Source organism: Phoxinus phoxinus (genome assembly GCF_949152265.1).
Source record: "Phoxinus phoxinus genome assembly, chromosome: 13".
NCBI lineage: Eukaryota > Metazoa > Chordata > Actinopteri > Cypriniformes > Leuciscidae > Phoxinus > Phoxinus phoxinus.
Genome location: NC_136888.1, coordinates 15,299,927 through 15,313,161, shown reverse-complemented (window position 1 = coordinate 15,313,161; position 13,235 = coordinate 15,299,927). Strand labels below are relative to the sequence as shown.

Below are 13,235 nucleotides of genomic sequence, written 5' to 3'. Positions count from 1 at the left end.
GAGAAAAAGGGAAAGCTGTGCTCATCTCCAGACAGAAAAGCTACAGAGAAAACAAAGGAACATGGTCTATTCCCTGAAACGGTTGGCATAAACAACAGGCACACAATGTGTTAATCTACGGCTCTTTGCATTGTTGGCAAGGCTTAGATCGAAGCCACGTCGCAAAACATACCTTTCCTCACACGGTTTGGCTCACGGTGTCACACGCTCTCTTCCATGGCACAATATGTCAACTAAACTGGGGGATTCATTTAATCGAGTTTCAAATAGGAAGGTGAAGATTAAACTAGCGCCTCTCTGTTTATATTTGAACAGCGGGCCTTTCCAGAAAATGAACCTATGAGTGGATTAAGCACGTATTTGATTAAAACTGTATTTGATTATTTTTCTCCAAGGCCATTTCCTTACATGATGGCTCCTGAGCCCCCTGATGGATTGTGGATAGAGTGAGCGTCATGTCATACAGATGAAGACTCAAGACTGATTACAAAAACAAATTAATCTTTATTCAGATGGGAGTGCAGCAAATCTCTCGAAACACAAATAAGTATTTACAGTTCCATAATCGCATGTAACAAGACGAGTCGCATAAAATCCTCCCTGAGCGAGTGCGCTTGGGCTGTTTAATATATGTCGCTAGCAACGAGTTTTGCAAAAACAGAATCTGAATGTGATAGTTAATATTCAATTTTAAGGCAACCTGCCTATTTTGCAGATGGAAATTGAACAATGGAGGAGAATTTTAAAGATCCGACCCTCTACGTGCCATAAAATGGGTTTACAGAACTCACAGAAGTGATTTTAAGAGGCACATAGTGCAGAATATCAGAAGCCTGGGAAGGGAATATTGTTCCCAGATCTAGTGAAGTAGACCCTGAGAGGTTGGGTTAAATTTAATGCGGTTTGTAAGGCAACTGCGCAATAGAAATGTGTGCTTCTATATCACACGGTGCAGCCTCGGTCCAACTGGATCGATACAACATCAAAACTCATCATCAAACCCAAGTGTCAAGCATCTTAAGTTACTCTTACTTTCAACAAGCAAGGCCAAACGGTGTTCTCTAAATTGCCAACAGTTATCTATTGGAGTGTCCGTGTGAACACCTGACTGCCAAAGCTTTAAATTAAAAACAAAAAGTAGGGAATGAAAACTCACTGGGTTGAGAATACATGTTGTTTTAGGGTGAATCTAGTTGTATGTATTCTCCACAGAAAAAAATCCGAAACTATTGTTTTGTGGCTCCTGTAGAGCTGCAGTGTTCGCCAAACCATAGCTGATGACATTTTCAAAGTCCTTGAAGCTGATATGGCCATCAGAATCTTGATCTGCATGCCTGTACAATTGAACAAATGAACAAAAAAACGTGTTAATGTTCATGTATAAACCAATAAAATCAAATATAATAAGTTGGGTAAAATGGAGGAAGATGCCCTCTTTAAGAATAATGTGCATTTACTGCAAAAAAAAATAATTTCCTTATTTAGTAAAACTTTAAGTATTACTGAAAGTAATACTACTACTGGGGTAAGATGACCCCCTGCCTCTAAACTTACAAATCCATCTGATAGTCTTATATATTTATTTATTTATTGAAAACTTGAAAAGGGTGTTGTTAAATACAAACCAAATATTGAATCTAAATTGATGATGTTTCACAGTATGGTTAAATAAACAAACAACTGACAAATTCAATAACAGAATTCCAGTCATCTGAATTCCAGTAATAAAATCTATAAATTAAATAAAATCCTACATTTCTCATTAAAAATATGCAATGGAAGTAATAGACAATGAATTCAGAAAAAAAATTATTCAATTTTATTGACCTATGGAGTTGTTTGAAATGTACATCTAATGCATGTAATTATTAAATAATAACATGAATTATAATAATTTGGTAACTCCTTACAATACTGTCTCATTTGTAAGCATTAATGAATTAACTAACATAAATAAGCAATATGTTCTAGTTAATAAAAATGTTCATGTTAGTTCACATTGCATTAACTAATGTTAGATACAACTTTTGATCATACAAATGTAATAGTAAACGTTGAGATTAACATTAAGATTCATTTATGCTGTAGAACTATTGTTCATTGTTAATGTTAACTTTAATGTAGTTAATTAATGTTAACATTAAACCTTATTGTAAAGTGTTACCAATAACGGTTTAATTAAATCATAAAAACACCAGCAACAACAACATGGCAATTGGGGACCTAAAGGGTCTTGACTTAAACTTTTCAATTTAATAATTGTATGGTAATAATTGAAAATATATATATATATATTTGTCCACAAATCAATCATTAATATATATATTAATGATGGATTATATATGTTATCCAACATTAAATAAATTCACATATATCACTATTCATATATCTAATAACAAATGAGATCACGTAACCTCAAAAATGGTAAAAATGTTCAGATGAAAAGTAAAGATTCTTATTAACATTCAATAAATGTGTTTAGTAACATATAATGTATTTAGTGACATCTATGGTCAAGTGGTAAATTAAAGGTGGTGTGGACATCTTACTCCAGAGGGTATCTTACCCCATCTTACCCAACAACTGGTTTTCAATCCAATTATTGCAAGACATTCAAATGACATCCTGTAAATGCAGAAAACATGATTAGTTTGTACATTTAAAATCAGTCAGTTTAACTGTCATACTTTATCAAAAAAGAAAAGGCATGAGCGCAAAGTGTTCTGTAATATTAATCCAGAACTCAGAACACACTATTGAGTATCTGTCAGTATCTGATATAAACTTAAACTGAATAGCAGGAGAGCAAGTAATATGCAATGCTTCAGCTCTCTCACTTAAATTGGACATGACATCATTTCTTTGATCTATATCCTAGGCGCTTCATCACTAACATGGCCTGCAATAACATTCCTTTTGAAATGCACTAATGCTGTTGATGCAATCTGATGATCCACAAATGTGATGAAAAATGAGTTGCATGGACATTTTCTAGTTTCGCAGGTGTAGTCAAGTGTCTTCTTGCTTTGTGGGCCGAAACAGCTGAATAGAAGTGGTAGATATATATATATCTGCTCTCAGATGTGAAAGTGGCTGATGTTCACTCTAACCTTGCAAGTAAGTGCTGTCTGATTGATTTGAGCAAGTCAAACGCCTGACTTATTTTACTTCCTGATGGTGTTCATTCCCTGGATGGGTGGTGGATGTGAATGTGTGGATTTTCAACTGACTGAGTCTTTTATCGGACCTGAGGGGAAAGTCATGTGACAGGAAGAGAAGCCTTGACTCTAACTTAAGGTTTTATGCCAAATTTCAGGAAGTTTCAGTTCAGAAATGGAAAGGTCACCAAACATGCCTTAATACTAAAAGTAAAAGCAGAGAATGAAGACAATGTAGCAGTATAAAAAATATCAGGCATGGTTATAGGCTCACAGACGTTTGTCTTTAAGTGTCAATGTCCACTGACTGTGTCATCAGTCTGTCTTAGTTTGATGCTGCAACCAAGTGACTTATCCCGATCTATCACACACTTCTAGCTGCTAAGAGCAAAGCTCTTCTCTGTTCTCTCAAAGCAAGCACATTTCACATTGGCGAATGAGTCATTCGTGACATAACGAGCAGATAAAGATGGTGTGAGCAAATTGAATCGTGTCTGAGGAGCAGAGGAGGACATTACAGAGCAATGGGCTGACCATTTCTTCCTCTCAGTGCTCACTTCCTGTTTCAGAGATGAAATTAAAATATCCATTCTGCTTGAGAGAGATCTTTATTTCCTGCTTTTTGGCCATCCCTGGTTCAGCTGTTTATTGTCTAGAGTTTATCACGCAAGTCTGCAAGCAGAGAATCAGATTGCAATCATGTAAAACTCATTAAGTGGATGTTTTTACCAAGACCGAGATTAATGCGGATCAAAACCGCCACAGGAAAACTGCTCCTCCAATTGCAGATGAGGAAGAGCTAACATAAGGGAAGAGATACAGAGGGAGAGCCTCTCTCTCACTGGGGTGATTTCTCTATTACTCTCAACGGCAGACTGATCGAGTGCAAACACAGCAGATGTGAGGGAAATTTGGTAGCAACAGGAAGGAGAATTAAAACAACATTAAGCATCCAGCAACTGGAAAATCACACTTCCCTTTTCCATGCCGGTGACTCCCATTCAAATGGAAGTGTAGCACACATCTAATTAGATTCTAATGAAGTCCTCCCCATGGAGGAGGACCGTTGAGATATCAAGCATGCCCCTCTCCTGAGCCTTTTGCACCTCTCTAAAGCTTTCAACAGAAAGAAAGATGGCAACGAGCAAGGAAGACAGCCTGAAACTTCACGGACAGCTTTTGAACACCTGTGCTACTTCCACTGATTAAACGAAAAAAGGTAGCACATCTCTCACTAGCCTGCAATCAAGAGGTTGCAATTAAAGTCTGACAAGGTTGAGCATAATCATGTGTGAAGAGGATTGCGTGGACTGACAATCTAATTTACGTAGCAAAGCGGACCGATTCCTGCATTGCCATGTTTGATTGAGTGATGTGATATTAGAACTAAGGCTTTGAATCAAAAAGACTGACAGGTTGTCATATGAGAGCACAGTGGTGGACATGGAGGGACTGTATAGTCTTCGTGGTCTTTATCTCAGCGAGAAGAGACGCATGAGTGATACTTCAGCTGTCCCTTCTTTCATACTCTGCTAGTTGTAGTTAACACAGCACTGTCAGTCAAAGCAGGTCTATGTTGCAAAGCCCTGTCAGTGCAGTCACCATAAACAGTCCATTGTTTAATGAACGTACAGTTAGGGCTGCTTTTCTGACACAATTCGATTCTGATTTACAAGCTCTTGACTCAATTGTCATTTCAATTTGATTCAGAATATATTTTAATTATATGTACATTTTGTTACCATGTGAAAACTGTTCTATATTCCAATGTAGTAACTTATACAAGTCAGTGTTTCAGATGGATTAAACTGTTAACTTTTAACTGTTTTAACTAATAATTCAAGGAACGATTCACCAAAAAAAAAAAAAAATGTAATTCCAAACATGTATGACTTTCATTCTTCTTTAAAAATGTTTTTTCCCCTTCATAATATGAAAAGTCAGTGGGGTCCAGACTTTCTTGAATGAAAAAAATAAATATTGTGTTCTGCAGGAGAAAGAATGGTTAAAAGACTAGCTCCCCCCAAAATGTGTCATAATGTATATTGTTTCACACCTGTATGACTGTTTTTAATGATGTAAGAAATATTGTGTTTTGTTTTTCTCCAAAACTGTTTGGTTTACACCATTCTTCAAATCATTATTCTCTATGCTCCATAGATGAAATAAAGTCATTGAGGTTTGGGATGACACAAGCGTGAGCACTGTCACAATCCTCCATCAACAGACCAGTCACCTCAGCACACTAAGTTTCCCATCATCCTCTCTGGCTTTTACCTGTGCACACTCAACAATCACCACACCTGTCTGCCATCAGCTTAATCAGTTCCTCCATAAAAGCCAGCACCAAACACACACATCTTGGTCTGGTCTCGTCATGAATACGTACCTGACTACTTACCTGTGCATCAAACTGTCCCGTCCTTCATCTTCTGTGTGTCATCGTCTTCCAGTCTTCAGTCCACCAGCCACTTCTCACCTCTACCTGCTATAGATATGACTTATCATTCACATGTATCACCATCACGTTCTGCAATCCAGAGACTCACCTGCTAACTTCCTGTGTGTTATACAATAAACTCTATTCAGATTTTACCTTTGTCTGCATTCTTCTGTCCCATGACAAGTACATTGTAACAATTATTATTATTGGCCGAAACGATCCCTTTAAGGTTACAAAGCTGATCGTTTCAGTTATTATTATTTTTTATTTTGTGCCAGAAGATAGCCAACTTCCCTAAAGAAGGGCTGAGTTGTTGGTCCCTAAATGGGCCTGCCGTTCCATGTGCACACTTGTCTTCCTCCTCAGGCTCTTAACTACTTGGGTGCTTATTAGCCTTCAGCCAGAGATGAGGAATATCTTGGGGGCTGAGTGGCGATGAAGACTCATCGAAGCATGCAGATCCTCTAATTACCACATTGTCATAGCTAGAATACCGTCGTAATCAGAATAATGCCGCATGGCTCGGGGATGTTGTTCTTATTACCACACAGTGTGGCAGCTGTATCTGTGAACACTCAGCTAATCAACTCAACTGAGAATCTGCCAAGTCATCCGCTCAAGCCACGACTCCTACGAAACACTCACTGTGTGTGATCTGTGCAGCTTCTGATAACGTACCACAGAGAGGCGAGATGGAACCTGACCGTAGTGAGCAAGACGAGCCAGTCTTCTTAGTCACACAGGATTTGTGTTGGGACAGAAATCAGCATGGAATTGTGAGAGAGTGGGCAAGATTTACTCGGCAGCAATGTGTTGGACGGCCATAAGTGAGATAAATATTGCCTGGACGATTCATTGTCTCACACCTCCATGCCAGGATTCCCTGTGGAGGACACTGCAGCCTTCCCGAGAGATGGAAAGAGGCGGGTGATGACATCATCAGCGTGGCCCACAAGGAACAGGTGTATTCTTCTGATTGGTGTTCAGATGTTCTTTTTTTCCCCCATCTTTATTTATAAATTTTGAAATGAGGGGAGATGGGGGGAAGCATTGCAGACTGCAAGCGCTACTCTGTCACTGTCAAGAAAATGCACACTTTGCTCATGTACTGAAACTGCATAAACTTGAAGAAAAAGATGCTCTATTGGCTAACTTTTCCCTACACCCGCACAGTTTTCATTCTAAGACACAGAACAACATATATTTAAAAGTGCTATGAAAAGGGTTTTCAAACTTTGATGTCAAAGACCCCAATATCAGTCATTTCAATGATTAATTCAAGTTCATTTGTATTTATATGCAGCTTTTCGTGTAGATTTGGTTATTTCTAAATGTTCAAAACTAGGTCAATAAACAATGCAATTATCAAAATTAGTCTCGCAATTATTGAAACCATAAAATTCTGGTTAAATGGTATAGTGTTACAGTGTTATAGTGTTTATGGATATGTTAAGTTAACATAAATTTGACACCTCTAAAATATATATTTTCTAAAATAAAAAAAATCTAATTTTTGGCCTTGCAGCCCCCTGGCCCTTCATTTTGAAACCCCCTGCACTATGAGACAGTTAGATGAACTGTCATCTTCTCTACCACATTGTTTCAACGTCTAAAAAGGAAAAAAACGTAGACATAATAAGGTTCTACTTCAAATAAACAAAGTGACAGATCTCTGGATATGCATATGACACAGGAGCCTAACAAGCAATCAAAGATGCATGCCATCGTAAAACAGAAAACCTTCTGCTCTTTCATGCTGGTGGGTAGGGAAAGAGCCACAGCACTACTGAGATGTGCTCTGATTGTGTCTTAATTGAGACGCATCATGAATCCTATAATAACAGCTTCATTTCATTTGCTCTTCTTTTGCCCTGATAAGAATGCACAAAAAAGGGGTGGAACCGGGATCCTGGAGCGCACTGCATTCTCACCTCTCATCAGTGGAGACCTGCCGCACCATGGGAGAGATGTTATGGCCACGGCTAAATTTTATATTAACAAAACCACTTCCATTAAAACCAGCAACTTGCTGTCATGGCAACCACTGAAAGTATCAATGGGAGTTGTGAAATGTGCAGCAGAAATTTCTTCCCCGCCTGTGGCCCCCAGACGTGATATTGATGCCGCTGTCAGGGGCGGCTGGCTTCCAGCTCCACAGCTACCTGTCGAGCCTACAAACAAGATGCGGGTTAATTCTGGCAGCGTACAACAAGAATCTACACATCTCGTCCCCATGCATACACACATAATCCCTCAAGCTGCTTAAGCATGAGGAAAGCCGATGGATGTACCCAAGCAATGATTTTTCAGACAATACATATGATTAGTGAAGGTGAGGTGTAGTGAAGTGATGCATCAGGATTTTTCATGACCGAATAGCTTTGATTTTCTTCAAGCAAATTTGTTTGTTATTTATTTGCTATATAACAGGCAAACTGGCCTTAAACAAAAAATATCCATCACCATTTGAAATTAGTGCGGCAACCACTGCATTTTGTGCTACACACATGCTACAAAAGTTTCAACATGTGGCACGAGCAGTTGTTTTTGATTTGAATTCAATTGTATAATTTCAAGATTGAAAGCAAAAACAGAATGGTCTGACTTTAAATTTGTGAAATTATGCTATACATAAGACACCTGCACAAAACAAAAACCGAAGGCATACTAAATTAAATGCAAATTCCCTTTCTGACAGTAGGTGGCGCTTATGGAACAGCAGGGTACCACTGTACACAAAGCAGCGCTGCGTTTATAAACTACTTTACATGGAGGTAAGAGGAAAAGGAAATGTCATTGAAACTTTTCTGAAGACCGTCAGTTCCCTTCAGCGATACATTCGTATAAACCCAAATTTAATATTAATATTTTTCCTCCTATATTTCGAGCATCACGAACAGTGATTGTTTTGTCTGGTGTATTTGCTCTTTTGGCAAAGTGGACTTTGTTAACATCCTGTTTACATACTTCATAATATTTCTACACAAATATTTTTTTTTCCAATTGCTAACACACTAAAATGACAAGCACAGCACAATTAGTTAAACTGACACAGAGAGCAAAACCTCTTCTCATGTCTCCAAAAGTCTAAACACATTTTCTGCTTTACACACATTTTGCAATTCAAAAAATTTAAATGCACTGAACACGGTTCTCTGCATACGACACAACAATCTGACATAAATCCACATGTTTGCCATTTCAAAACACTGCCATACAAAATTAATTACACTACATGAGCTAATTGGCCAATACGTGCCACCTGGCCAAACACCTCAATGGTTAATTGTTAACACTTCAATCAGGATGTAAGCACTATGAAAAGACCACTTTATTATTTTTCATGCCTTTTTTTTCTATATATTTTTTCTGCAATTTTCTTTTTCAGTTTACAGTTTTTTGTGAGCATATTTTTGCTCAGTCCAATGTAAATATATCTGCTGTGCATATGTTCAACTGACTTTTGGTGAAAATGTTTTAACAGCATATTTGTGTATCTGCAAATATTTCTGTGCATGTGAACAATCTGAAGAATATTGTACAATTTTAACTATTTTAGTATTATGGCAAAGCATACTAAAGATGAGAGTGCTTTTCATTATGCCCAACAGTGTGTAGTTGGTTAGACAAAAATCTGGTAATATGAATGAAATGTGTGCCATTTCGTGCAAAAGTTTGATTTTGATAATGCTATATGCAGTTTTGGTTGCAGTGCTTCATTATGCAGGATATATGAGGTATTTTGCAGTTTGGGTGTGTGGTTTTGTGAATTGTGTTAAGTATTTTGATAAAACCAGCAAAATTGTGTGTTAGCAATCTGGAAAAAAAACTGTAAAATTTTGGGAAAGGATTGCAATGCAGTTTGTGTGCAAGTCCGGAATAGAGATTGCCAAAAATTAAACTAAATCTGATTTATGGCTGGTCGACCAGTGCTTCTCTAATGAGGTGCTTGAGTTATTGAGTGTGTCAAATCCCAAGCCGCGACCTGTAAAGATAGGCAGAAGAAAAGCTATTTTATCAGTATATGTACCAGGACTCAACTAAAAGGATGGCCTGCTGACCCAGGGCCAGTAAGAGAATGTTTCTCGACAGTTGATGGAAGTGTGGCTTGCTCTTTAAGGCAAACTCTACTTTTTTATTTTTTATATAATTAGATAAATGTATTTGTATGCCTTGCAAACATAAACAATTGGTTTATGTTGACATGAAAAGCAGAAAAAATTCTTCCTGTTGAGAATGGTTGCACAGAATACACTCAATACACAACATGTAACAGCTATATTTCCATCTGAATTTCTCTGTTTGTCCCTCATTCAGCACAGGTGGTCTGTGGACACCAGGGAAGAAAGAGAGCAGTGCTAGCAGGGACAGTCTATTCTTAACCATCCGACAGGAGTGCACTGAAAACTAAGCTGTTGTTCCAGCAGTCCCATACGCGAGAGTGTATGCCAAACAACACTTATGGTCAGATGAGCAGTTTATTTCACACACACACACACACACACACACACACACACACACACACACACACACACACACACACACACACACACACACACACACACACACGCGCGCGCGCGCGCACACACACGCGCACACTCACACACACACACACACAGTGGACACAACATGACACAATTACACACACACACACGCACCCAAAACCAATCACCTCTCGGTGCACCCCACATTAGGACATAAAACACTAAAATATCTAAAGGAGAATGCCACAGTTTGATTCATGCCATGCTTAGAATCCTGACACGTTTTCAGCACAAAGCCATGAAGGCGAAACTAGGCTGTAAAGCCACAGCTTGAGGCTGTAAATTAGAATGTGCTTACCGGGAGGAGAGATTGATGACTACGTAGTGTGCATCTTGTGACTCGCTCACTTAGTTAATAGGGCATCGCTGTGACTTTCCACATCTGCACTCGCAGCGGCTTCTTAAACAGAATTAAAAGAGATGTCCATGTGACATCCTTAAAAAGCTTGTTGACCAATTGGTTGAGGAGGCAATTTCCTGGGCGAGCTTTACAGGTGGTAAATGGATTACGTAACTGGGATTGAAAGTCACGACGACGGGGCTTTGTGGAGCATGCAGAGGAGAACGAGAGGAGCCGTGTTGTTTGTTCCAAGGCTATGGATTTCTAATAAATGTTTACCGCTCGCTTTGGCCCCAATACTCTCAACAACAATCCGTTTTAGTCACGGGAAGGGAAAGTCAATTTATTTAAATCCAGCTCTTATCCTGAAAACTCATCCTGGCTTCAAACCCGTCCCAAGCCACTGGCTCCATTTGGCATCGCTGTCATTTACAGCCGTCTTCTTAATAACTCCTTGACTTAACCAACTTCCCGACGCAGGGGCCCTCATATTCAATCATCGTCTGCACCAGGAGAGACCAATCCTCTGTTTATATTACTCCACAATTTATCCCACTTTAAAAGACTGCTCAGAGAGTGAGAAAGGAAAAGAGAGAAGGCACTGGAGGGTCTTTACCATAAGCCTGATTCATCGTGAAAATTTCCTAGTTGTTCAATCAGGCAGTGTAATGAGAGGGGGTCTCAGTCTATTCAGACATCTATTGACTCTTCTGCTCTATTCAAACACTTTTGCTGCTTTAGTTCTCTCAGCACTTCATAAGCTTTTCCAGAAAAGCCTCTTAATGGAATGTGACTCAGAGAGACCAGCGTTTTCAGACAAGTGAAGACACATTCAGGAAAACAAAATGAACAAGGCTGCCGAACATACAACCTGCTCTGCTACAAATAAATCCATTGAATAGCTGCCAGTATTGTTCACATTGTCAAACTTGGAGCACAAACCGCATAGGACAGAAAGCAAGCAAAACACAGACTCATTGGGTAATCAATCCATCTCTGTGTCCCTGGAGAGACTTGAGCAGACACCCCCTCTAACACCTCCTGTTTAGGCCAACAGGGGTATCAGGCAGACTCAGACATGGTGCTGGTTCTTGTGCTGGAGGAGGTCTCTCAGAACTATCCTGAGTTTCCACTGTCTTGAAAGGTTGAATAATGATATAACTGACTATGGGCCCCTATTTTAACGATCTGAAACGCAAGTATCAAACGCAAAACGCAAGTAACTTTGTGGGCGGATCTCGGGCGCTGTTGCTATTTTACCGGCGGGATAAATTACTCTTGCACCAGACGCAAATCTAAAATGGGTTGGTCTGAAGTAACTTCATTATTCATAGGTGTGGTTTGGGCGTAACGTGAAATAAACCAATCAGAGCGTCCTCTCACATTCCCTTTACAGTTTTTTACAGTCGCTAGGACACATTTCTCAATACTTAGGTCACTTTTTCAAAACTCTTCACACAGTTCTCCAAACCAACTTTCAGCTCGGCACAGCAGTTCATTTCACATTCAAAATGCACTAAAACTACCAAATCACTTCATACATGTCTCAAATCAACACATTCTAGCACTAGCAAAGGTTGACAGCCAACAAACACATTTTCTCACCCACAAAACAATGACCTAAAAAACACTAACAACAGGTAACTTTATACAATGTTTTCCTCTGTAAATGTTTTCTTTCTTCTACCTCTCTACTGTTTAGAATTCATTGTATGTTACTAGAATGAATCAGACATGATGCAGTATGCTTCAATACTTTGTCTATTTTTTTGCACTGAACAATTCCAAAGTACAAACATTTGTCTACACAACATCCACCGATACAGATACAATAGGAATCAGCTGTGGTTGGTCCAATTGTTTTTATACCATTTAATTTTTAGATTCTAAATATATTTCTTCCAGAAAGACTCGGGAGAATAAATACTGTGACAATTAAACATTTATTAACAGCCCAGCAAGCATCGGGCCAAACAGTTCTCATTGCTTAACCGTTCCATTCCGTGCCAATCCAGCCTAGTCGGTACGGATATGGTTTAATTTTTCACTGTGTGGCTGATAATGGAACTCTTTGGAAGATAATACAAATGTGTCAGTCATTTCCTTGGAAATCCAAGAGTTTACAGACGATGTAAGATGTAAATAGCAACCGCATTATGGAGGAAGATCAGATTTTAATTTTATTATTAGCTTGCGTTAACTTCGCTCAAATAGCACGCTTAGCCAGCTACAGAGAAACTGGCGTTCAGGCAACAGACAAGTAACCAATCCTGAGTGGCAACATTACTACACACATTTTACCGGGCCGAGAACGGTTTGCAACCGTGCCATGCCATGCCGAACTAAGCTCAAGTGGAAAATAACTGGAACCATTCATGGAACCGTTCGGCCAAATGGTGGAAAAGCGACTTATGTTACTTCAAAACCTGCACACAAATGTGCTTGAAAGCATAGGCTATATTAACATCCAATGTGATTCGGTGGCTTTATGTGAATAAGGGGAAAAACAAATTGGCTGGAAACACATGTGCAATGGATAGATGTTTGAAATGTCACCTAGAAATGTGTTTATACATATTTCAATGCATGATCTGCATTGAATTTCTTTTTCTGCAGTTCAGCAAATTCCTATTCCTATCATCAGCTTCCTGTGGGGTGTGGTCAATTCAATTAAAATGCATTAATAGAAAAAGAAGACTACTGATTGTTGATTACTTTGGGAGCAATCTAGTTTTAAATCCACTTTTCCA

General features: G+C 38.9%; 1 protein-coding gene across 3 annotated transcripts in view; it reads right to left on the bottom strand.

Moving 5' to 3' along the window:
* Positions 1–482: 482 nt before the first annotated feature.
* efcab11 (EF-hand calcium binding domain 11) overlaps positions 483–13,235 on the bottom strand; it is a 77,704-nt gene continuing 64,951 nt past the window's right edge. Inside the window, exons 6-7 of one of the 3 annotated variants that reach the window (XM_079633434.1) lie at positions 2,567–2,625; positions 487–1,334 (exon numbers count right to left, since the gene is read on the bottom strand). In XM_079633434.1, the coding sequence (XP_079489560.1) occupies positions 1,153–1,334; positions 2,567–2,625 (241 nt within the window). In that variant the 3' untranslated portion in view covers positions 487–1,152. Of the gene's footprint in view, positions 1,335–2,566; positions 2,626–13,235 lie in introns of all 3 variants that reach the window. The other 2 variants (XM_079633437.1, XM_079633433.1) reach the window with 2 other exon arrangements.